Raw genomic sequence first — 26,204 nt, 5'->3', positions numbered from 1 at the left:
GCTTATCTGGGAGGAAATGACCTACTTTTTAGAGGTGACAAGATCAGACAACACCTAATCTGTAAGTATCCATTATCTGGGACTATTATCTGCTTTACAAAATGCCAAGCTCTCCACTTAAGGAACATTTAAAGTCACAAATTGCTGTCGTTTGCATAGTTTACAAATCGCATGGTTTAAAAATCCTACCTATTGAAAGCTCTGAGACTTCCACATTGACCACAAAATAGACAAATGTATGAGTCATGTTAGTTATCAAGAAATGGATATTTAAAGTGGTGTTACAATAAGAATCCAGTTTTTTAGTTTGTTTATCATCCTGATTTTGATACCTAAAAGTACTCTCTCTACAAAATAAGAAATGTGTACAGTATAAATTCGTTGTAAAATTAACATGTATGTGTAATCTCATTTAAGGTAAACTGGCATGTATTTTCATACATATAATGATTTGTTCCTAGAGCAAATACATTTGTTTCTGAGTTAAATAGTGAAAGGGATAGTCATTGTAATGTATTCCTCTGCTTTCATATATCTAGATCTTTGTGTATAATCTGACAGGTGCCACTGCTTCGCAGATTGCTACAGAGCAGAGTGATTGTTCTTACTGTAATGGTACTTATGCATCTTATCATTTTTTTAGTACCATTATGCAGTTTTAAATTATTTTATCCTTATGAGATCAAGAAACCTTTTTCTCCATGTTCAACGGAGAACAAATTTAGACAACAGAAAACATAACAACCTACCCACAGTAACACAGGTAGCACAGAAGACAGCTGAACAGAGTTTCTGTGTAATATGTCCATGGCAGTGTTGTCCCAAAAACTCGCTATACATCAGCGCCATGGTCAATAATTTTTCTCAGCTCTGTAAGACCTAGAAATAAAGTGGCAGGGCTCAATGCTTTTTAAGAGAATGCAGCAACGTCCTCACTTACTGGGTGCGATAGCTTGGGTTCTTATTCTGCATTTCTGTTCAGGAAAAGCTACAGTTATTGCGCTGCAACCTAGAGTTATTATACGCAGGTAATAAAACACAGCTCCTAAAGTCCTTGCATCTGCTAGTACTGAAGTTACAGAAAGACCCATCACTACATATGCTGTAGCACGATCTCTAAATACTATGGTTGGATGGTAAAGGGTGACATGCATACAGAGTTATAGTCAATCAAGGCCAAATAAAAAATTATTTCTATTTACCTTGATAAATGAAACAGGCATTAACAAAAAAAAAAAAAAAAAAAAAAAATTATCTTAATGTGAAAAGAACAAAATAAAGTATTAGAAACAGGACCATGGACATAAATATGTTATCACATATTTAAGATATACCTGTCTTGTTTGTCTTCAAAAGAAAGATTGAATGAACTCGTGCAGTTTGTCTAAGAAATAGAAGACTAGTGAGAAGCAACGTAACGGTTCATTAGTTCGAAATCTGCCAAGACAAATGTGATGAATTATTCTTCAGACTCATTGTAGGTAGGAAAAGAAAGCACAGACTTCAGTTACAGCAAAAAAGATTTAAATTAGGCACCAGGATAAAGTTCTGATGGAGAATAGTTAAACTGCTGAGTAAACTCTTCAGAAAGTGTGTAACATCTCCTTTGCTCAAGGTTCTTTAAAACACAGTGAACAACTATCAGGCCTGAGACAGGCAGAAAATCTGCCTTAGAAGGACAAAGGAATAGATTATTTCATTGTTCTACATTCACAACAGTATAACTGTAAGTTAGCTCCCATGTGTTACTAAACAAAGTCAACTTTTTGTTTCTTCTTAAGCAGAAACTCTCCATAACATAAAAACCCAGGAGACAAGCGTATTCCAGAAGCCAGAAAGGATGACCGTGCTTGATCAAATAGTAGCTAGTTGCTTGATGGTTCTGCCTCCAAGCTATTGTTCTCCAAAGTAAGGACCAGCAAAAAAATAAAACAGACAGTTCCAAGTAATAAAATGATCTAGTAAACTGGAGACCTAATTTGGGAAATATTCATAAGGTTTCAAGGTTAGGATATTTGAGGCAAAAATAGAACCACTCTCTTCAATGATTTATAAGATTGCTTTAGAGAGACAGGGTAGAACATACACAGTGATGTAGTGAGTGAAAACATGAGTAATTGTTAACATGTTGCATTTTGAACAGTAGCCGCACCATTTGCCCTTCTGAATTTTGTATCACTACTTCCATGGGCACTGATCAGCACAGATGTGACTTTGGTGGGCATGGGAAAGACATGACCTCAGTTCTTCCCTTGACCTAGAAATGTCAGGGTTAATCTGATCTCTCACTTAATATCTAGGTTGCCTGCCCTCCTTCCTGGGACTACAGCTTTGAAGACAAACACTAAGCAACTGTGATCTACCCACTAAGCTTTCAATTCAGAAGTCTCAGCTGTTGTCTTATCCTTTATGTGCCAAACTCATGAGTTTTTTATGAATGTCTTTCTTTGATTTTTGCCTGCTGCATCAAGCCCTTCGAATGAAGGGTTACTATTTCATGAGACTAAAATAACCCCATAGAAGATAGGCCTCCAGTAGCACAGCACAATCAAAATGGCAACCCTCTTTAAAATGCCCAGCAGAAGAAATATGCCAAGAATCATTACTGGAAGATTATTATGAACCACCACATAATAAATTAGGTGATGCCTCACACTACCTAAACAAGTTTAAAAAATTTGGGGATTTTCTATGTCGAACTAATGGTCTTAACTTCCATCTAAGCTGCTCCTTTGTCATTTCAAAAGTAGTTTGGTATTACCCCAAGTGAAACACAAGTGTCACTAGTGTTTTGAAAGCAATTAGAACCATCTGAACATCCAAAAAACTAGTAATTAAATTTCCTCATTGTAGATGAACAGAGGAGACCTCTGAGATTTCTGAAACCCTTTGCTAAAGGGCCTTCAGGTTTTTGAGAAGACTTTAATCCAGCTGTAGGTATATGGGAACATTTCTTCCACAGCTCCCAGCAACATTACTAGAGCCATACAATCCCTGTTTCAAGTATGGGATTGAAACAGGTCTTCTGCCAAAAGTTGTTTCCACTGGTTTGAAAAGCAAGACTGAAAGAAAATGGTGTCTGCTGATTCTGTCCCCCAGCATTTTGCACGTTTCTTGTTGAGCCAATTTTCTTTAAAAAAATCTATGACTTTCTAGGAGTCAGAATAGGCCCATTTCTAAATGGACGTTTGAAAGAATTGTTGGTGAGCTCTAAGAAGGAGAGGTACATCGTGTTACTTTCTTATAAATGTTAAATCTCAGTGCCAGCTGGGACTCCACAGCACTCAGAGCCTCACATCTTTTGCCCATTTGACGTCAGTGGTCAGTTAGCTCTGCTATCCCTTTACCTTTCCTTATCTTTCCCTGAATTTTCTCACTTGACCTACATGAGTTCTACAGTTGTATTCTGCACCGCTGATGGCTCAATAAGCTTGGAAACCCTGTCTCATGCTCCCCCACAGCTCTCAGACATCTGCCTTTGGCCAGCAGATCTCCATCGGTGAGTTCCATCTTACCTCACCTTCTCCAGCCTTGTAATTCATCAAATATTATTTATTACTTTCACTTTTGTAGTAGGGTTCAGCCAAGAGAAGAACTTCACTGAGCTACATGAACAGTGTAGGAGAGTTTCTGTTGCAAGTTTATAGTTGACAAGAGACAAATAGTGGGGGAAACTCAGTATTTCTGTCATATTTTACTGAGGTTGAGTGGGAACATTAAACTATTGCCTTCTGTTCACACAAGAAATCTCTGGTATATTTAAAATACTCTGAGTCCCTGCATAGACTCCAAAATCACCTTCCATTTCATCGAGGTTTTGTATTATGCCAATTACATATACTTAGAAGACACTCATATTTTAGAAGTTCCATTTCACTCTCAACCTTTAACTTTAAACAGATTTATTTGTTGGGTGGGTTTTTTTCCACTTTCCAAAATGATTTGCTTTGATTTCATGTTGTCAAAAGAAAAAAAATCCATGATCACCTTTGCATAAAAATTGGTATGTGCTCTTAATTTGGCTGTATTCTTTAGCCACTAGAGGGTAGCACAAACAGCCTCCTGGAAAGAAGGTCCAAGTACCCCCAAGAAGCCTGTGGGACACAGATGGGACACAGCAGGGTAGTGAAGCAGCAGTGTGGGGCTGTGAACAAAAGATCAAAGTTCACTCCTTGCCTCTGCTCAATTCAGCAGTGAAGCCACCTCTGAACTGACTGAATCTAGACATGGATGATCATGCCCATTAACCAGTCATAAGTGTGCTTTGGGAGAACTAAAGAAGGGTACATACATGTTTATAGAACTGATTTGCAGCAGAGGTTAGTTTTGTTTAAATGAGCAGCTGTATATATTTAACCCTTTGAACAGCATATTTGTGGTCCTGCATTGACAGTGCACAGAATACTGACTGTAATGTCTACTGGAATAAACTCTGGATAAATTCAAAGATGGTGGAATTAATAACTTTCATATTGGAAAAACAAACAAATAAAACACATTAAAAAAAAAAAAAAGAAAAAAGAGGAAAGAAGTGGATGTAACAACAGTGTGCCTCTATAATATATGCTGTATCCTCTGAATTGTTTAGAAATCTTACTCCGACTGATAACCCTTCACCTTATAAATCACATAACTGCCACTTGACTTTGCCTTGAGAAATTCATTACATTTGGGTCCAGAAGTTTTACTGGAGGAAAGGTTTACCAGCCCACCTAACCCAGGACTGGAGCATAACCCAAGACCGAGAAGAAAGACAAGAGATAGAAGCTCTCTAGATAGAGTAAATTTCATGTGCATAACCAAAGAAATAGGTCAGACCAAGTTTAATAATTTCCTCCTTCCTAATGAAAATTAAAGGCAATAAACTGTAACAACCAAGTGAGGATTCTACCTTCCTTGGCTCTCCAGAACAGAAAAGAGGGTGGAGGAGCCAGGTCAAAGAGGGTGAAAACACAGCTGAGCTATTGCGCAGATTGACTTCCAGGTAATGCATAAATGTAGCTGCTGTACAGAACACAGCAGCAAATACTTACGGAGTGATCCAGTACAGAACAGGATGCAACAGCTGAGGATGGCCTATTATAAAGCAATTTTCATAAAGTCTCTACAGCAGGCCAAGGAACTGGAAGGGAAAAAAAAAAAATATAAGAACAACAGACGGGTTGTTAGATCATCAGTGATTTTTTTTTTTCCTCTCAGCAGCAATGAATCTGGTAGTAAGATCAGCAGAAAAGCAGTGTACAGGTCCACTGGTGGCAGGAATAAAGCAGACCCAGGGGAAAGCCTAAATGGACAATAATTGCAGGTTATTATATACTGTGCTACAGTACAGTGGTAAGCTGTTCAGCTATTAGCAAGGTTGGAAGGAATAATCAAGAGAACAGAGAAGAAAGCTGATAATGTTTCAGATACAGCAAAACAGAGGCAAGGCTTTGGAACTGAGAGGTGGAGAAAGAAGCCAGTGATATGGTGAGGGAATTAAATTGTACACCGGGGTTGTATCTCCGCTGGACGGAAAGGAATTAGCTAGGGTTTCTAAATGTATTTTTTTGTAAGCCACTGTGGCCTGCATCGCTGTAACTGTGCTAGGGTAAGTAAGTTGGGCGCAGAGGTGTTCTAGGCTGATGAAGACAGCACCACAGGAGAGGAATTCAGCCCACTTTAGATCTGGCTGAACCACTGGCTGGGGTTTTCTGTCTCCCTCCACCGACTTTACAGGGAGCTTGCAGAAACTAACATATTAATTTAAATATCGTAAGACCTGCAACCATCTGAGATGAGGGGGATGTTCAGAGGGTAGAGCAATGTATACATCTAGAGGGAGACTAAGATGATGAATGACAGGCTCAGGAAACATTTATAAGGAACACCTCCGTGGCATTTCCAGTGATGATCTATGTTTTTCTACATGATATCTTTGCTACCTCTTAACAGAGCTCTAAGATTACTCATGCTTTCACCAGCACAGTAAAACCATCTTAGGGACAAAGCTATTCCTGTCCCTTAAGCTACACACAGAGCAGCTATCAGTCTGAGAACAAAGGTACAGAAAACACTTCCTTCAAGGCTAGTTGGGAAATGTTTCTTCTCTAACACCCCATTAAAAATCATATGTAGTGTACTATTGTGTTACCAATTTCATCTTTTACTTGCCTTTATTCTTAGCTAAACTTACAGTTAGCAAACATTTTAGGTGAAAATAAAACCTGAAAGAAGAGGGGAAACAGAACAGGAAAGGTACGTTTGAGGCTCAACACATTTTTCAACATAGCCACGATATTCTCTTGGCAGAAGTCTTCAACTGGCTGTCTTTCTATCTAATAGAGATTCCCGTTTTACCTCCTAAGTGGCTTTCACTGGAGTTGTCCTGGAGGCCAAATTTATTTACCTGTGCTAACCACTTTGAGCAAAATTCAGTTGTTCCAACATAGACATCCCCCATCATGGAAAAAGCTGTGGGACGCCCCACTCTGTCCTGGAAATCCTGTGTCATATCTATCTGCCCCAAGCACAGGTTTCCATTTCTGTTGGACACTTGAGAGAACACTGGATACATTTGATCAGGTAGCTGCATCCTTTCCTAAATACTTAGTTGTTATGGGTTCAACAGAAAATGATAAACAGTTCCTGAAGGTGACTCACATCTCCAGCAGGCGGAATTGCCTTCTGCAGATGTCCGTCCTTCTGTCTCAACTTTATATATCCTTGAATAAACAAACTTCCTCTTGGTTTCCTCAAACAGGTGTCATAGTTAAGTGGGATGAGTCTGGACCTGAATGTCTCTCAGTCCTCAAAGTATTTATCCTACCAACGTTCCTGTGAAGGGAAGAGATGCTATATTTCTTCCCTGACATATGGGCAACAGAAACAGACGTGCTTAAGGAGCAAATTGTCTCTCCATCTCCTAGACAGTAGCTGTTGAATTGTCCCTTCTTACGTTGTTAGAATTGGTTGCCTCCACAAGAGCCAAATGTTGAAAAACGATATTATTTTTAATTTGATTCTGCTGCATTCATTTATTTTAACACTGCAGCTTATTTGTAATCTTTTTTTTTTTTTAATATATTTTTGTCAAGCCCCTCATTTTTTGTTAGTGTATCTTGATTCAGTTATGACATTAGGGAAGAAAAGAAAAAGAGAGACAAGAGCCCAACTTTTTTGCTGATTATTTCGGCTCCCACTGCATAGCAGATGACTGAGAAATCTTAAAGATGAGTCAGAGAGTGAAATAGAAAGCATGGAGAGATTGTATTAAATTAATGGGGGTGCTGAAAAATATCTGGAAAAAAAAAATTTATATTCACAGTTTCAGCTAAGTTGTCTTTAAAGATTTTTCTCGTTAAAAACATCAGTGTATTTTAATGTGGAAGAGAAAACATACATTAGAAAATGTATTTTTCTTTTCGTTAATTTGAGCCAAAAATTGGAGAAAGAATTCAATCGCTAAACTGTAATGCAGGAGAAATTTACATTATCAGGTATCACAACTCAGTTTTAATTATGGCATTGCCAGTAATGCAACTTTAGAATAATGCTTAATTGGAGACCTGCAAGGGAAACCTGAGTGAGTCAGGAAATGGGGATGAGTCAGTAAAAGACCTCTTTCCTTTTCCAGTTCATGCCACTTACCAAGCAGGGCTCTGCTGAGATCATGAAGAATATTGTGATCTTGCAGGTGTCTTTCTTCAAACAAGATTTCAAATCCAGTCCTGCTTACTGACACTTATTGAAAATCCACAGCTTGTCCTACCCAAAGTCCAAACAGAGTAATCACATTGACACTCGATTTATTAATGCTACATTATCAATACAGGAGAGAATTCCCCTTCACTTCCAGATCTAAAACCTTGCCTAGTTGCTAGCTGTTGTTAAATGGATACTGTTCTTAAAAAAGTCTGGCCACTTAGGACCACAGTTTTACATCTCATCTGAGAAAGACATGTCTAATATTTCACTGCCATTTAACACACTTACGAGCTATTGATTCAACACAGAGAACTGCTGAGAAGATTTTCCGAAGACCCTGACATGTGAAAGGTGGTCTTTTGCATACCAAATTTAAACATTTTAATATGTTCCTTTTGGATATTCAGAAGCAATAGTTTAGTACAAAATTCTAGTCCAAGCTCAGATGCACATAATAGTGGATGAGGGTGAATGAGAAACATTATTCATTGGAAATAGGGATAGAGTGTGTAGTTTGCCAAAATGCTCTCTGCCAAGAGAGTGTTTTTCATCAGTGAATACCTGGAAGAGTCTGGGAGAGGCTAGGAAGTAGCAAGTATAGAAATATACTGCTGCCAGTAGTGGGAGGAATGGAGTATTTTGTTGGCTGTGAGTGGAGCAAAGTCTCAGAGATCTTATTCCCAAGTGAATGCTTGTTTCATGGCTTGGGTAGAATCGCTTGGTCTACCTGGCCTCTGGGGAGAATCACTGTCCTGAGCTATTTTGCGTGAATGTTTTCAAAGTTTTCTTTCAGAACTGCCTTGTCAAACACTTTGAGTTTTTAAATTATCCACTCCAAATAGGACAAGAATGCCTTTGCCTGCTAGTGGATCCAAAGGACTTTTGCTTAGGTGGGGGCTGGTAAGATAAGCTGATAAAAAGACTACATAACTAGATTAGGGTAAATAGGATATAGCTGATAATGACAGTGAATGAGAAGGCAGGCAACTGGGCAGACATAACAGGATTGATTGTGGAAGTCAAATGTGAATTGAAATGGGTTTTGGCTACCAAACAAGTTAAAATAATAAAAAAAGGGACATGAATTTAAGCCTTCAGAAAACTGAACTTTGGGGCCCAAGATTACAAGAGAGGAGAAAGAGAAGAAGGAATGAATGATTGTAAACAGACTTAACAAAACAGAGAAAAATGAAAGAAAAACATCAAACCAAAATCAACTTACACCTTAGCAGGGGAGAGGAAGATAAGATGAAATGATGAATGCTGAGCAGGAAAGGCAGAAGTGGAGCAAATCCTTTTACTCCAGGCTGTGGGAAACAAGTAAACACCATATTGAATAAATTTGAACTGGCCATGCTTCATTATCTGCATTTTTTCTTGACCACAGTCATGTTGAAAGTAGGGGATGTATATAAGGACACTGTTCCTGTATTCTTTTAATGAGAAACCCAAAGCAGAGTTTCCTTCTTCAGCTCTGCAAAAGCAATTCTTCCTTGTGGGTCGCCTGAGTCCACTGGTTCTGGAGCAAGGAAAGCTAATGTCAGCTTCCTTAGAGCAGAGAGAAGATGGCAGGCTACAACATATGTTTTCTACGTGTTTGTCATTTTGGAGGTTCAGAAAGGAAAAGTTAATTTTCTCATAGACTGTTTTACAGAGGTAAGTATTGCTTGTTTCTTCTTCCAGAGCTGCAATACATTATGGTGCTACTGTTTTTGTAAGGGATGATTTAAGCACAAGAATAAGGTGAGTTGGAGTATAAAACAGATAAATCATTTCTTATTAATCCAGCCATATTGCTAAGGACAACAAGACAAAACAGAAACCAGACAATAGATGCGTCCTCACTCATCAGATTTTTTTCAAGGCCGCCTTCAAGCTCATGCAAGTGAGTTTTCCAGTTTGGGGGTTTGGTGGTTGATTTGTGGGGGTTTTTTTCTAGCTGAATCTGTGGATCTAATATAACTTCCTCTGGTTCTAATGTTACAGGGAAGATTGCAAAACTGAGCCACCACATTCAGATGGAGATTTTTTCATACCCTGGGGGAGGAGGGGACATAGGACCACAGTCTGGTGACAATTAGTGGTGATCCATGGGCAAGTATTTGTCCTTGAGAAAGGCATTGTTCTTCTATTAAGTTTTCTTGAAAGACTCTGTGTGTGGGATACAGGTAAGGGGAAAATAATGTTATTCCCATTTTAGAGCTCATGAAACACAAAGCAAAGTGGCCTACAGCCACGCCAGAGATCAGAACGAAGGAGACAGTCCAAATCATCAGACTCCAGTTGTGAGACAACAAGCTGTATGGCCTTGTCCTTTTACTGAGACTGTTTCTCTGGCATCTCTCATCAGTGCTAAATGCACGAGGAGAAGGATAATAAAGAGCCTAAGTGGAGGGAAATAATGAAGACTTGTGAGGTTTTGTTCAGTTGTAACAATCTCACATGTTTATTAATAGAAGGTCGCTATGTATAAATATATAATTTTAGCTGGATATGGGCAGCATCTCTTTAATTATCTGAAGAAAGAGGGTACTTATTATGTAGATAGTACAGGAACATCATTCAGCAGAAAAGCAATAGAAAATTCCAAGCAAAGGAAGGCATGAACTGATATTTTTCTCCCCTGTCACTTGCTTTTCATTATGAGTCATTTCTACAGAGTCTGTGTGTGTAAACGTGTATATATTTTTACACATAAAAACATAATATCTGTATGACTTATATAAAATCATGTGTGTGCTTCCCCAGTAACTCTGAAGGCAGGCAGGAGCCGTAAATTCTTTAAAAAAAAAAAAAAAAGAAAGCTAAATAAATGCATAGCTGACCCAGCTCAGTGTGCAGTGACTGAGGATAGAATAGAATTTGGTTTCACAAATTGAACTTGCTTTCATAGCCAATGTGTCCTAAAGTGCTTTACATACAGTACAATGAGAGTGGTGTCAGGAGTGGAGGCAAACACAGCAGTCATTGTAGGCATAAAAATAGCTCACGTGTAGCCTTCTATATTAGAACCTGTTTCAGCAGGAGAATGCTGGCCTTTGGAACATTATTAACTCTATATTCTTCTGTTTCCTTGTTGCCAAGGGATGCTGAACTTCCCTCTGGACAGCCTCTGAGAAGATGGTTTCAAGAGTGTCATACCTTTCACCCTCTTTAAGAAACCCTGCGATTATCATGTCCAAGCCCTCCTGTTGCACAATGCGTTTCTGACTTTTCTTTCTTTTCCTCCATCTTGGTCCGTGGCTGACTGAGTGTGTAATGGATTCCTGACTGTTCTTCAATCAAAAAACTGGATAAGGGCCAACAACAGCATTACATTCAGCCCTTTGCCTTCATTGTATCTACAAGCATTGAGTCGTGTTCAGAACAATGTCTCATTGTTGCTAAGATTCCCAGGCACCTCAGTCCATCATCATGCAAATTATCTCCCAGGAAATTATTGTGTCCAGGGAAGCTCTTATGTGTCCCATGGTATTTATGCACTACAGTGACCTTTCCTTTGTGAGCTCATGGACCACTTATGAACTTAGGACTGAAGTGATTTAGTTCCCTTGAGTTAGTGACTAGTTGAGAGTCTTGCCATGTTACATTCTGTGTTCTTCTGAATAGACAAAAGCATCTCCACTGGCTAATTTTGATTAGTCAAGAATGAAAATGTCATCCAGAGATTCAGCTAGAGGCTTACCTTCTCTTTTCTGGGGTCTTGTATAAACCAAAATCTAAATTTCTCAATATTAAAACCACATAACGACTCTCCATTACTGAGTCCATTACTCAGTACAAATGGGAAACTGGAGATCAGCATAGATACATGATGTCCCTACTGAGAGCAGCATTAGATTCAGAAGTGAAACTCAGTTTTTATCATTCACACCCTTCACTTCCAGCACAATGCAAACGTGAGAAACCTTGGAAAGTCTACTGATCACTTATGGTTCAGATTAGGCCTATATATATAAAGACCGTGTCCAAACTGACAAGCACATACTTTTGCTGTTGTTGTTGTTGCTAAATCATTATTGTTCCAATTCCCTGATTGCCCAAACCAGACAGATCTGAAAAAACACACATTAGTTTCCATCCAGACTGCATGTTTCACTTTTCTTTCCATGGAAACCATGGCACAGGAGCCTTGATACGGTCCTGAATATGAGCTCAGGGACAAAGAAACATTGTTGGGACTAGAAGCTGTTCTGTACTCAGAATGGCTCCAACTCACATGTAAATCCATTGATAACAGTGTCTTCCAGTTTACACAGGCTTAACTATGAGAAAAATGTGATCTTACTAATGTCACAACAGAAATTAAAACCATTGAAAGCTGTGTGTGGCAGAAATGTCCCAAAATATTAAGGTCAATATTAGGTAGCATGTTGAGACTGTTCAGCTGATGAATTGGTTTATCAGAAGGCATATTGCCCTCACAAGCTCACTGGACATTATTGAGTTCTGATTTTCAAACCTTCAATATGCTCTACAGCAAGTATAGTAAAATCGATGAAATGCGATAACTGGCGATGATTTGGTATATAACCTGCTGCAGACCAAGTTGAGTGCTTTGGAAGAAGGGAAAGGGAGTATGACAGCTGAAACAGTTCTTTAAAAATGTATACTTATATATTTGAAGTGTATATTTGAGGGGTAACAATAAAGAATTTCTTGCAACTTCCAATGCTTAGAAACACTTGAGATGAATCTTAGTATTCTGAAACCAAGGTGCATGCTGGGGCTATGGTGGCTTTGGGTCCTATGTGCTTAGGCAGAGGTTTTCCCCTCACATCGTGGCTATTTTCATGACAAATGGAATAGAGCAATTGAACAACAGAAAGTTTTCTTACTGAATTGTTTGACAAGAAAAAGCAAATCCTTACCCAATATAGACAAAGGTATTTTATAGCAATCATTGAGACAGAATTCACATTTGCTTGAAAAGGCTCTTGATTTCAGATTAAAACGGGCTGTGAAACCTGATCTAGGTTTTCTGTAAAGCTTAGGAGAGGCAAAGACAGAGCTGATGGCCTTTGGACAGCTTGCTCCCTCGGGAAGCAAATTCCCTTCAGAATACAGTTACCAAAAATTGTACCTAAATCTTCAGTAAAGCATAAACTTTTATGCGTTCTAAAACCAAGACCAGGCCCCTTTCTGCAATAGAAACGCACAAGCCATCAGCAAGGCTCTTGCCTTAATGTGACCTCTTGAGATGACTGTGGAAGACAATCAAGCTTTCAGGCTCTTACAGCTTGATTGTACTACATGTTGTTGGACCACATGTTGCTCAGGCCTGAGGCTCACAGGCCATATGGAGTTACAGAAGTTCAACTGATTCAGCTGTGTGAATGGAAAAAATATCACCTAGAGATCGACACTTCTTTGCTAAAAAAGTTCTATTTCATAAAAACTGAACCCCAAGGATACTGAATATATTGTGCAGGTGTGTAATCTCATTACATGTTTTCAGCCATGTAAAATCTTTAAGTAGCTGATTTCGCCATGACCTGATCCCGGATCTTTAAAAGATCAGATTTCTCTCTCAGGTGCATTGCTAAGGGAGCCTCTCTCCCCGCTGATTTCATAGGCAATAGTAATAGTACACATAGCTTCTACTTGTTATGCACTTCTCTCTCTGATGAAAGAATGGTACATCCTCACCTTCTTGTCCTGTTCTGTGGGGTCTTGCTTCTGTTCAAGTTGCTTTGCAAGCAAACAGACGCCATGCACCCCTTTGGCTAGTCAGTTGGAAATTTCCTGCAGCTAAAACCAAGAAGAAAGATAATATTTCCTTTCCTCTGCACAGACTGGGAAGAAGACCAGGCCTTTTCTGTTCAAAATCAATTGCCCCTGGAAAGCAATTGTCAATCTGGGACTTAACAGGGCTCTCCTAGGTCTCTTCTTAGTGCCTCTCTGGCTGTGCACCAGCACAAGTACAGCAAAAGCCAATTCATGGAAGCAGAACAACAGGACAGGAACTTTCCAGTTTTGACTCTGAGTTTTCAGCTGATCCTACTTTGGATACCAGTAGTTCATTTGCCTTCATTTGCAAAAGTCATAACATCTTTAGACATATTTCTTGTCATAACGTGAGAGCTGATAGTGATAGAAGGTCTCCATGAGGAGCCACTGTGGGTGGAGCTGGAACATTGTGTAAGACTCCTAGATGAATTTGAATACTGCGGAAGTATGGCAAGATTCAGAGACCTCTTATTCCATCCTGGACTCCGGAAAAGCCTATGCCCTTTTTGTTATTTCGCCTTATGCTCAGCCTCTTTATGTCTTTACCCCTCCAAGCTGCTGCATCTGGTTTCCTTAAGTGTCTGTTCAGAACTTCCTCAGAAAGGCCTCAATTTCCTTACCTACCCAGTTCTTTTCTGATAATGTCTGGATTTCTTATCCCCACCCATTTCCTTACCAAGATATTTCCACTTCTTCCAGGAAACTGTAGTTCTTTTGCCTTCTGCTTTCCCTGTGAGATAGTTTTCTCTTCACATTTGCGTTCCTTCCCTTTTCCCTCATTCCTTCTTAATTTTTCTCCTTCTCCTTCTCTAGGAAGAAGCAGGTGAGAAAAATATTTGGAGACTGAAAAGTCCCTCTTTGGCCTTCTCCGAGTATATTTCTTGCCTGCTCCATCCTAGAGATCTCACACTTCAGCTTTCAGAATTCAAATCTACATTTTGCTCTTCAACTAAAGGTCTGGAGGATGAACAGCCCTTGATAATACCTATTTTTCAGTATCAGCTACAGAGGTAGCTGGGGCTCCTAAATTCAATGGGTACATGCAGACAGCACAAAGGATGAAAAACTGTCTGTTCTAATTCAGGCCCAGCACAGCCCACCAACTGGAAATACAGGGAAAGACCTCTTCACCTCGCTATTGCAGTCAACAGAAAGAATGGAGTTTGAATTTCGTACTATGCTATCACTTGTGCTGTAACTGTTACTTTAAGATCATGGGGAGGTACATACAACAAGTAGTTTTCCTGAGATGCTGAGATGAAAACAGCTTCCAGGTAGAAAAATCATTTTGAAGTGACCAAGATCCTATGCTTTCCTAGACAATATACACTTATACGCACACACAGCGGTCAGTCAATCTCTTGGTTTTGTTCCATAAGCTTATTAATGCTGGGTTGGATAACAGTTAACTAAAAGCATGAGTAGTCTCTCTCTTTGCTGTTGAAGCCCTGAACAGTTTGTATATCCTTGCTTATTTCCTTTACAGCCTCCATCTGCATGTCTAGCCTTTATAAGACAGAACACGGTATAGGTGATTTACTATCCTGGACAGTAAGAAACAAAAATAGTACAAAATAAAAGTTTAAAAAGGCATAAGACCAGATCTAAAGTTTATTACATTCATAAATTCTAGGATGGATTTAGAAAATTGACCGTTAAGAAACTGAGAATATTTGCAACACCAGTACAATTAATGCAGGTAGAGATATCATCTATCAGACAGCCAAGAACTGATAGATTTATATATATAGAGAGAGAGAGATAGAGAGTAAAATAGTCAGAAAGAAGACAGACAGAGAGAGGTAATACAAAATAAGGAAAAAAATAGTATTTTCTCTAAGAATACTATAAAATTCTAACAGAAAGCTGAGGAGGAGCATTTTTGTGCATTTGTCTGTAAAGTACCCTCCTCTCTACAGTATTTCCATACATGCAGATGTGTGGATGCATACATACATGTGTGCACAAACACAACCCCCACACACACATGCTGTCAACACTTAGTCATCAGCCATGAATCTGCATTAGAATGACGTACATGAAATCAGCAGCGTTGATGCTGGACCCTGACTGACACTCCCTCCAGCTACTTGGAGAATAAAATAGGAGCAAGCATGGGTTTTGTAAAATAAGTATTCATTCATGCAAACAAAGCCAATATTGAGACTGTACTTACAACATACGTCATTCAAAATGAGACTGGGCATACCTTCAGAAGTAAAACATGTCACAGGATATCAGGGTGTTCTGAATCTGAGCACTGACTTTGTCGTTGTTTCCCCTGGGGCTGTAAAGCACCTCTTGAAAAGTGACCATTGACTCGGGAAGCTAAGGTCACACACCTCATCTCCCTGCTTGGTTCTCTCTAAAGTTCAGCAAGCAGCTGAGTGCCCAAATATGAATTAGCTGCTTAAAGTCATTTTCAGAGGTAGGCCCGATTTTCAAAAACATGAACTGACTGTGACCAGAGTTCTGGGAAGAAAACACTGCCCAAAAGCTGCTTTAAAATCCATCTTTAACCTAAATTAAGTTAAAGTCCCCAAATCACAAACTGGAGTTATACACACACACACACACACAAAAAAAAAAAAAAAAAAAAAAAATTGGTTTTCATTTTCTTGCAGCTCTTTGCCTCATGTTCATCATCTTAATTTATGCATATAATTGTGAACACACATATATGCAAGCACAGACACACACACAAACCTGCACACAAGCCCTGATGAAAAGGAAATTATTCTAGTTGCAAAGACAAGCACTTAAATATTAAGAGCCCCCAGAATTGAGGTTACATGCACAACCTGGATTTTCCTTTGTTGTACAGATGCATTCTAATTCAGCATTTAATCACATGATCACTGACAGTGTAGATGGCATGGGCAATGCTGTTTGTTGACTGCAGAGGACTGAGGGATTCTGCCTCCCCTTTCAAGCACACAGGAGAATGGGCTTTGTGGGGCAAACATTCTCCTCCAGGCAAGACCTCTTGTTCTTTTAACTCACCCCTGTTTCAGATCCACTCATTCCCACTCTGTATTCCCCCTTCCAGTTCCAGTCATGTATCCAGCTTCACTTTTTGGCTCTTTTTCCTGACTTAGCTTTCCAATATCCTGCCCCGGAGTTTACCAGCCTCACAAGCTCTCAGATCAACTATGCTTTCCCAGTTTATTTTCCAGTATTTTCTTACATTACATTCTGTATATTAATCTCTCCCTTTCCCCTGTTATTCTACCACAGATGGTTCAGCATTAGATTTATCTCCCTTCCCATTTCTCTCAGTTTTTCCCAGAATTTTCTTTCTGAGAAGCAAACTGCTGCCATCTTGGTACAACCTTTCCTCCCAAGCACTCCGTGGCTAACTGGGTTAATACAAATAAATAGCTGGAGAATTCTTTAATCCTGGGTCTAAATGGCATGACACTGCATACTGATAAGGCTAAACCCTCTTTACCCAAAAAACCCCTTACCTTGTCTCTAGTGCCTATTGGGAACACGCTACTGGCCTGTGACTACCTCCAAACTGCACTCAGAAGGTGCCTGGGAGTTTGGTATGGGGCAATTAAAATTAAGGCAGTTAATAAATTTCTTAAACCTATGCTCTGGCCCTGGCTCATTTGCTAGTACAGATACTACCTTTGAGTATGAAGCCCAGGCTGTCCCCCATTTGTATTTCTTTTCAATCCACTCCAGTGTACTCCAACCCCATTTGTCTTTCCAGCTTTCCTGAATTTCCCCCAGCTATCTGTTTTTAGTTTCTGCTCTAGTCTCACTGTGGATGTCCCGAAAACACAGGGAAGACACAACTCCCTGCTTTTGTCTCAGGTATCCAGACTCCAATTTTTACTGGCCTGTCCCAGGCCAGTGCTGTGACAGGAATAACTCTTGCCTCTGCTGGAGCATGCCCCATGAGAGCCAACTCACTGGGAAATCTGGTTTTGGAAATCTGCATCTCTAGTGAGCATGTAAAAATTGCCATTTTCCCAAGGCTTTTAATTGGACATTTTGGGACAGATTTTCCCCAAGATAGCAAAAAGACTTGAGAAAGAGCTTCATCTCCTGTCAGCTTTCAGTATCATGCTGTAAAGATGGGGACAGGAGAGCTTTACAAAACATCTCATTCGACTTAATTCAAACCAGACGAGTTCTCCTCTGGGTGGTTTTCAGGGAAGGACAACCAGCTCCGGCTGAAATTTTCCAGAAATGATTAAAGAATTTAAACTGAACATAGACACCCGACTCAGAGTTTCAGCCAAAATATGTGCGGTTTATTAAAGCTGAACAGGATTTTACTATAGGACGTCTCAGGCAACCTTTGTAATTGATGGTGCTACCCGATCCTATTAAATTGAAATCTCCCTTCCTCACAGGGGCGCTGTGAGCATTAATTTGTTAATGATTGCACAATGATTTGATGATGAAAAGGATCATATTAACATGAAGCATTATTGTCCCTGCAATACAAGCTTGCCTGCTTTCATTACTCATTATGTACAGGGACATATGTATTATGGAAAAGGGATGGGGAGATAATAAACTTGATATTCTTTTCAAAGGACTAATGCAACATATTTACAGCTCTCACAGCATGGGTAATAAGAACGTTCTGGAGAGCTCTGTTTAAATAGCAAAATCCATTGGGTAGAATGTAATGATGTGTATGTATGTGTCTGCACAAATCCTGTGTCTAAACATGCATGCAAAAACATGCATACAGACTTTCTCCTATTTTCCTGTCCTCTATTAACCCCTGGGACCTATGCAGCCTTCACTTTGCCACCTGGAACTCACCAGCGCTACTTAAATAACAAAAGGCCTCCATAAACAAAGATCCCTTTTTATTACAGTGATACCTTTTGTTGCCTATATTGACTACAATCCTGTACTAAGCTCCTTTGGATACAAATAGTTTTTCATTTCTCTCCTCAATCAACCTTCTTGATTCTAACTAAAGCAGAGGGAAAAAAATAAAGAAAAAAGAAAACCCAACCCACACTGATTCATGCATTAATTCAGGGACCAATCTTGCAAATGTTCACATGAGTAATCCTTCCTCAGATGAATAACCCCTCTGACCACAGCAGATTGATTAACAACAATGCAGATTAAGGTTTTCAGGATTGGGCCCATCCCCTGATGTTTAGGTTCTTACCCGAAGTTCAGCAGATGATGGTCCCCCTCTTTTTGTTAGATGTATTGAAGGCCCACATGCAGCTCTCAATTATTTTGTTATTACGTATCTAATAGGTCCTGATCCTGTCAGCACACCCTATAAAGACTAACAAGCTGATGTAAACAATCCCATCTGAGTTAGAAGACTTAGCAATATCAGGCCCTTTAATAATAGCTGAGAGCTGTATCTTCGAATTGTGATCAGAACGTATATCTTTGCTATTAACAGTCTCATGTTTTATTTGGAAAAACCTCGATAAAATAAGCTAGCAGAGAATCTGGAAGTATATGGGCTGACAGAGCTACCTAGATGTAAAAAGGATAAATTACTATTTAAATACAAAAATCACACATATTGTTTATTTATTTGGAACAAAACTTGCCTGCCATTTATTCTATATCCTTCAGCGAATGATGGTTCTGTGTGCCATGAGCCCGGGGTTTTGAAGTTCAGCAGAAGAATCCCCCTCCAGCAACCTTTCGGCCTATTCCTGCCTTTCTTCTTGGCTTGCTCGTTTCCTGGAGAATGAAGGTAGTCAGGACTGATGTATCACTGTGCCCCCCTTCCCTGCACCAAGCAGTGTTCATTAAAAACTTGCTGCTAGCGAGGGCCTGATCCAGCCCTCCTGGAAGTCATTGGGAAGCTGTCTATTGACGTCATAGGGACGAGGAGCATACTAATGCATGCAGTACCTTTACTAATGCTGGCAGTCCTGTTAACAACACTGAAGTTGTTCACAGGATTAACAGCAATCAATCAAGCCCTTTGAAAGGCGCATTAAAAGCCAAAGCCTGGTCTGCAAGCCCTCTCTCACACGAGGTGTGTGTGTACCTGTGGCTAGTCCTGCTGCATCTGTCTGCTCCTGGCCCAGGGGTAATAGTGCATTTCTCCAGCTGTGCCGATTTGGAGTAGCATTTCTTCCGAGGAGGTAAAAATTGCTGGCAATCTACCCCAAAATAAATAGCGTTTGTGTTCCCAAAAAATGGCACTGACCAGAGTGAGCAGCAGGAGTAAACGGGGTTATAAATGGGCTCGGGAGGGGGTAGTTTTTTCCCTGCAAGTAGACACAAAAAAAAAAAAAAAAAAAAAAAAAGAAGAAGAAGAAAAAAATTGAAGGGCTTTATTTTGGTTCCAAGCAGATAAATAATTTTTACTCTCTGCTAGAAACTGAAGCCTGTTATAAAAGACCTTTTTCTTACAAAACTGTGTACTGCCCTGCCTACGGTTTGCTGAACTGGACCCGGTGTGATTACGCTGGGAACATTTCTCACTTGGGAACTGTTCAGCAAAGACTGTTTTCTAGACAACAGTTTCACTCCTCCTTTTGCCTGTATCTGTTTAAAATCCAGCACAGCCCCTTGTACATGTGTAAAGGTGCTTATGGGGTATAGCTTATTTCCATCCGCAGCAGCAGCTGTGTTCATCTCAGAGCCCTTGTAGCAATATTTGTGTCCGTGTTATTTCATCCTGCCACCCCTCACAGCTGTGCCTGTGCACCAGGGGGCTGTACTTGAACAGCATCCATTTCTGAATTACTATACTTAACAGCTCTGTGGAAATGGGGCATGGACCAGCTCAAAGTTTTAAAAAATATATGTTGTTACAAAAGGGACAGCCTCGCTGAGCCGCAAAATGACTCTTTTCACTGCCCTGCTCTTTTAATTGGCTTTACATTTGGGATAAGCAGTGATTGAAGGCAGAGTGGCCTGCTCGTGGACAAGGTGTTAACAGAGCTATCCCTGCGATGGATCAGTGCTGGGTACTGTTTCACTTTTCAGTATAGCGGATATTCCGTCTTTAAAAAAGGTCTAACAAGTCGTGTCTCGGTGAGCTGTGTGAGGTTTTAAGGCTCGGAAAGAGTGGGCATCAAGATTTGTGATGTCCTGGTTCAGGGTGGGGGGGTACTGGAAGATTTTGTTTCATGCGGGTTTTGTTGTTGTTGTCATTCTTTTATCACAGTCCGAGGCACCAGGCAGGATTTGAAAGCAGGTAAGTCACGGGGCTGGGAATTCGGGAGAGGGGCTGTATGAGGGGTTTACCCTCCCCTCAGCTTCTGGGCTGCCAGATCCCCGTGTCTTTAGCCTTCAAACGTTCTAAGTGCGTGCCCGGGAAGGGAAGACAGACAGTTTGCCCCCTTAGACCCCAATAAATAGCACGCCTGGTCAGATAGTAGACAATGAGCGGTGCCTGCCACCAGCCCGGCGTTTGGCGTCTGACAGCAGCTGCCTCCCCATTACCGGCCAAAGAGATTTATTCCAAGAGCCGTTAAAAAGGGACTTTGCTCGGGTGTGCCCCCAGGTGAGGGTCCCGGGAGAAGGGGAAGAGAAGGGGAAGAGAAGGGGAAAAGGGGGTCCGTCAGCGGGGAGACTCTGTGGGGTCGTGCTCGTGTCCCCGCCCGCCACGCTCCCCCCGCGGGGCCGTGGGTAGCCCAGGGGAGGGGCGCAGCGCTCCAAACCCCTCCGCACCGCCGGGATCGGTCCCTTCCGCGCTGCTCCCCTGGCAGGGGCGCTCGTTTAAGGCGCTGGAGGACTCGCAGTCAGCGGAGTAGTTGTAACAGCGGAGGCACCAGCGCCGCGCTCATTTTTTAATAATGATTTGTTAAAATATTTATTTTTTTGAGAGGAGCGGACACTGCTTTGCTGCTCTGTTATTAAAAAGAAACCCAAATAAAGTGAAAATTGCTGCAAAGGTGTTGTGGTAGGGTTTTTTGTTTGGTTGGGTGGCTTGGGGTTTTTTTTATTTTTTTCTGTTTTGTTTGTTTTTAGAACAGAAATAAAAATAAATTCCGGTCAATGAAACATGCAGGAACGTTGCAAATTTAAGCTGATTACCTCCCTCCTCCACGGTTGCCCCTTCCGTTTACAGTCACACGTGTTACCGGCGCCCTGCCCGTTCGCTCCCTGGGGACGGGCGGCCGTGGGGGTCCCGCTCCCAGCCCGCTCCCCAGTGGCCCCCTCCACTCCCGCTCCCTGGGGCCGCCGCTGCCTCCGCCTCAGGGGTAAGCCGGCGGCGCCGGGAACAATGGCTGTGAGCCCCGACGGGGAGACTGCCAGCACCCCCGGGTGCAGGGGATAGAAGGGGACCGAACAGCTGCAACCCGACCGGGGCCGGAGTTGAGGCAAGGGTTCAGACCAGGTAACTCGCAAGCTGTTCGGAGCTCGCCTGCTGGTGTTTCTCCGAGCTTCATCCCCGCACAGCTTGCACGGGAAGCAGGGAAAAGGGGAGGGGAAAAAAAAAAACCAGGGGAAAAAAAAAAGAAAGAAAAATTGCTCCGAGCACACGCAGAGCCTTGTTTTGTTACTGTCCGGCTTACCGTTATTATTATTTGGGGGATAAACGGGAGTTGTGTCCTTAATCCGAATCTCTCTGCCCTCCCCACCCCCAGATGCTGTGAAAGGAGAGCTGATTTCATTTCCACCATACAGTACACTTTGTCTAGAGAGCATTGTTCGGACAAGCAACTCCCGATCCCTGATGACTACAAAATACAATTTGTGTTTCCATCAGAGAGACAGAATATCCTGATGGCTTGAAAATTGGGCAGGAATATCTTATCTAATCAATCCTTTTCCCACACACCCCGCCCCCCTCCCCCCCCCCCCGCAGCTAGTATAGGAGATAACGCCCGCACTGATCGTACATAAAATAAATATCGGCAGCATGAAAATTAACAATACTCATCTCAGTATTTTTCGTCTCCCTCTAAAGAGCTACAATAATACAGTTTGCGCTTTTCCTAGCTTGATGTCATCATCATAATCGGCACAATTAAAAAGAGAAAAGCTTAAAGAGCATGCATTTATTTTTAGATGTAACAAGAACAAATATAGTAAAGAGAGCTTGTAACATCACAACCACAACAACAACAGCAAAAGCAACCTCTGAGCCCGAGGATTCGTCCGTGTCTGAACTGCTTTTATTATCAATTGAGAAATCGTAATAGGAGTAAATAATAAGTAAGAGACATCATCATAATAGGAAGAAGTCAGAACACCTTGGGTTTTGTTATTTTTTTTTCTCCCTTCTCAAATAAAAAGGCAGGTTTCACGATGATCACTGAAATTATAACGACAGCGACTGATCGGAGGGCTTGGAAAGGAAAAAGAAAAAAAAATAATCATCATCATTGGTCCTAAAAACGCAACCGTTCCCCTTTGCTCACTTGGCACAATAGAAATTGACTGTCTCTCAAAGAGCCATGCGCCTAGTGCTATTTATAGCCAGGGGCTGTGTTGGAAGATACCATTAAGCTTCTGCCGGGCAGACAGACAGGGGGGTGGTTGGATGGGAGGAGGGGGTTTAGCCAGAGTAGAGGCAAAAGCGATCCCCCACCCCCAGCCTCCCTTCCCCGCACACACACACATCCACACACTCACACCCCACCCCCTAGTCTGGCTGGGAATTTGAACCGATCCAGCCTGTTTAAACGGAAAGGACACAGATCTTCAATGTAAAAAAAAAAAAATCAGATCAGACCCAGAGAGAGAGAGAGAGAGACGGAGAGGGAGGAGTGTGTGTGTGAGAGAGAGAGTGTGTGTGAAAGAGGGAGAGGGAGCAAGAGAGCGAGAGAGAGGGAGAGAGAGAGAGGGAGAGAGAGGGAGGGAGAGAGAAAAGAAGAGGGGGAAAAAAAGGAAAGAAGATTTTCTCTATGTATATAAAGATGGCCACGTTAGCAAACGGACAACCAGACAATACCAGCCTGAGTAGCAATCACAGCAACCCCAGCACCAACGGGCATATGAACGGATTAAACCATAGTCCCGGAAACCCATCCACCATCCCAATGAAGGACCACGATGCCATTAAGCTCTTTATTGGGCAAATCCCCCGTAACCTGGACGAGAAAGACCTCAAACCGCTCTTCGAGGAGTTCGGGAAGATCTATGAACTGACAGTGCTGAAGGACAGGTTCACTGGCATGCACAAAGGTGAGTTACCTCCTGAACTTTCCTGGGAGAGACCGGGAGAGGAAGGCAGGCTCCCTCTCCTCTCCGGGTCTCTCTTTCTCTCTTTCCTTTCGATTTCATTTCATTTTATTCCATTTTCGATTGGCCCGGGGGCGGAGGCGGCAAGCCACAGGGGCAGGGAAAGAAATACTAAACCTTCCTGGAAAGAGAAGAGAGAGATGCAGGGAAGCAAGTCAGCTCAGTTTGGGTCATTTATCAGTATTTCTACCATTTTCCTCCCTTTTTTGGGAGGTGAGGTGCAGCTGCCCGCGGGCACCGGGCGCCCGGGCAAGCAGAGAGCGGCAGCCGGGCTGGCGGGGAGCTGTCCGCCCGCCGGTGGTGCTGAAAACCGGGATCAGGATTTCTTTCTTTATCCGTGGGAGCCGCACATTTCCCACCCAGGGGTGTGTGCGTGTCCGTGTGTGTGTCCGTGTGTTTGCGCTGAGCTAGGAAGCCCCTATTTTACAACTGTTGTGTATCAGGCACCGGCACCTTCCCTTTTTCTTTTTTTTTTTTTTTTTCTTTTTTTTTTCATTTTGTTTTTACTGCTGTTACAATTATTATTTGTAGTCCACTCCAAAGCCAAAAGCAGAAGAGAGTGACTTGCTCCGGAGATGCGGGGAGTATTTAATTTTGGTTTTGTTCAGTATGGGAACAGGGATTTAAACAACAATAAAAAAGCCTATCTCAAACGGGGCGGGGGTGTGTGTACAAAATCGTGACTGGTGTGTGTGTGTTGGAGAGGGTGAGCCAGGAGGGACAGGTGGCAGTTTAGTTCCAGAGGAGAGAAGTCTCCAAGCAGGCATATTCCAAGCACTACTTTAATGTGCCTAAAGTCCATCCCGGGAACTTTTAAGATTTTCTTTAAAGGCAGTGGAGACATAACTCCCCATGAGATGCCTCGCTCACTCCATCCCCTGCCTGCTCCTTGCTCTGCTTAGTTTAGGTTTTCCGGAGGTGCATTTCAGATTAGAGGATGCTACGTTTTGGGGGTGGAGGAGGGTGTGTGTAGTGGGGGAGAGATGCTTGGATCCTCGGCTAGGAAAGTAGGACTCGCAGAGAGGAAGTTGAAGATAATTTGCATGGTAGCCCCGCTTAGGAGCAGGAGGGACCCAGGAGTGAAGCAAGCCACTTTATTAACTCAGGTTCTGTATATATGTGTGTGTGTTTGTGTCATTAAATATGTAGTTACTAAAAAAAAAAAAAAAAAAGAAAGAAAACTAAAAAGAAAAAGATCGGATCAGAAGTGATTGGGGTGTGACTCCAGATTTAGGGCGGGAGGAGAAAGGATTTTACAGTAGACCATGCAGGGAGTGGAAGTTGCATCTCTTACGGGAGAAATTCAGTAACAGTGTCTACTCCAGCTTCGTGGACTCCTGGCAGGGAGGGTCACGGGTAATGGCATTACTGGCTTCCCAGCTTTCCAGATGCCTTGGCGAGTTGTAAATCTTGAACTTAAAGCATGTTTAGCTGGCATCTCTTCCTCCTTCCCAATTGCTCCCCTCCTCTTTTCCAGCTTCAGGAAATGCGAATGAAAATATACCCTGACGGTGCAAAGTACCAGTTTCATATAGGCTAGAGAAAATGTTCAGGGCTCGGGGACTGGGGACTCAGTCTAAGTTACAGGATATTTCTTCCTTCTTTGCTTGCCGGTCGCTCTAAACACCCTTCTCATATTTACATTGATCAGTGTAGCCCTTTATAACCATGTTTTCATCTCAGACCAGCTTCCTAGAAGCCACATAAAGGTCTGATGGGCATCATTTAAACATGATATCCATAATGTAATAATTATTAATAACAATAAAAATAATAGAAAAAAGCACAGGGAAGTAAAGGTCCTGAGAGGTTTTGTCTAATATACGAGGCATAGTGAGAGTAGGCACTGAGCTTGTGTGTGCGCGCATGTGTTTGTGAAAATTATCCAAGGTTTCTGTAAACCAAAAATAACAACAGTAAAAGCTACACTAAAGAGAATCACTCAACATAGTGCAAAGGATATCTTTGAGCTAACACTTTGATAAAAGATTTTTGTGATGTGGGGAGGTTATTTTGATTTCTTGGCGAGATTTTATTTTTTTTGTTATGCTCTATCTTAAACCTGTAATTAATCAATCTATGCGCTAACTTTAATTTCTAGTTCATAGATGTGAATTCTTCCTCTTCCAGTTCAGTTTGCTTTTACTGTATGCCTGCATTCACATAGACAAACTCAGGAAGCGGGGGAGAGAGGAAGAGTGAGGGATCATTTATCTTGCTTGGATGTGTTTAACACATATTCCTAAATTAAGCAAGATCCTAACTTCATTCCCCTTCATTTCATTTCTGTTCTAAAGTAGCAACCTAGGAAAAAAGCCAGGTGGGAAATCTTGTCACTTCATCAAACCAAACAGCACGAGTTCATCTTGAAAGAAACAGTAATTTTTAACCTCCTAGAAGTTTTGGACTTTGGAAGGAAAAATGATGATGATGATTGTTATTTTGCAGGTTAGGGTTTGAGTGAAGCTTCAATAGACACCGAGTTGGCAGCGTTTCAGAGATCGGTTTTATTTAGTACATCCGAGAAGAGTTTGAACTCCTTTCTAGCGATGCCGCTGATTTATTAGCTAATCCTGATCAAAATGTGCCTCTGGCTACCTGCAAAAAAATTACTTTCTTGCCAGTAGTGATTA

General features: G+C 41.5%; 1 protein-coding gene across 21 annotated transcripts in view; it reads left to right on the top strand.

Annotated features, from left to right (window-relative positions):
- The first annotated feature begins 22,599 nt into the window (after window positions 1-22,599).
- The window catches only part of CELF4 (CUGBP Elav-like family member 4), a 711,301-nt gene continuing 707,696 nt past the window's right edge, over window positions 22,600-26,204 (top strand). For 18 of the 21 annotated variants that reach the window (XR_003995165.1, XR_003995164.1, XR_003995166.1 and 15 more), the window contains exon 1: window positions 23,235-23,514. Coding sequence is in view for 18 of the 21 variants with exons in the window: in XM_032919650.1 (XP_032775541.1) it covers window positions 23,235-23,514 (280 nt within the window). In the remaining 3 variants the exon portion in view is untranslated. Of the gene's footprint in view, window positions 23,515-26,204 lie in introns of all 21 variants that reach the window. The other 3 variants (XM_030512888.1, XM_030512889.1, XM_030512885.1) reach the window with 1 other exon arrangement.

This window comes from Strigops habroptila, chromosome Z (assembly GCF_004027225.2).
Source record: "Strigops habroptila isolate Jane chromosome Z, bStrHab1.2.pri, whole genome shotgun sequence".
NCBI lineage: Eukaryota > Metazoa > Chordata > Aves > Psittaciformes > Psittacidae > Strigops > Strigops habroptila.
The sequence above is the reverse complement of the archived record's forward strand: the minus strand, read 5'-3'. Positions and strand labels throughout refer to the sequence as shown.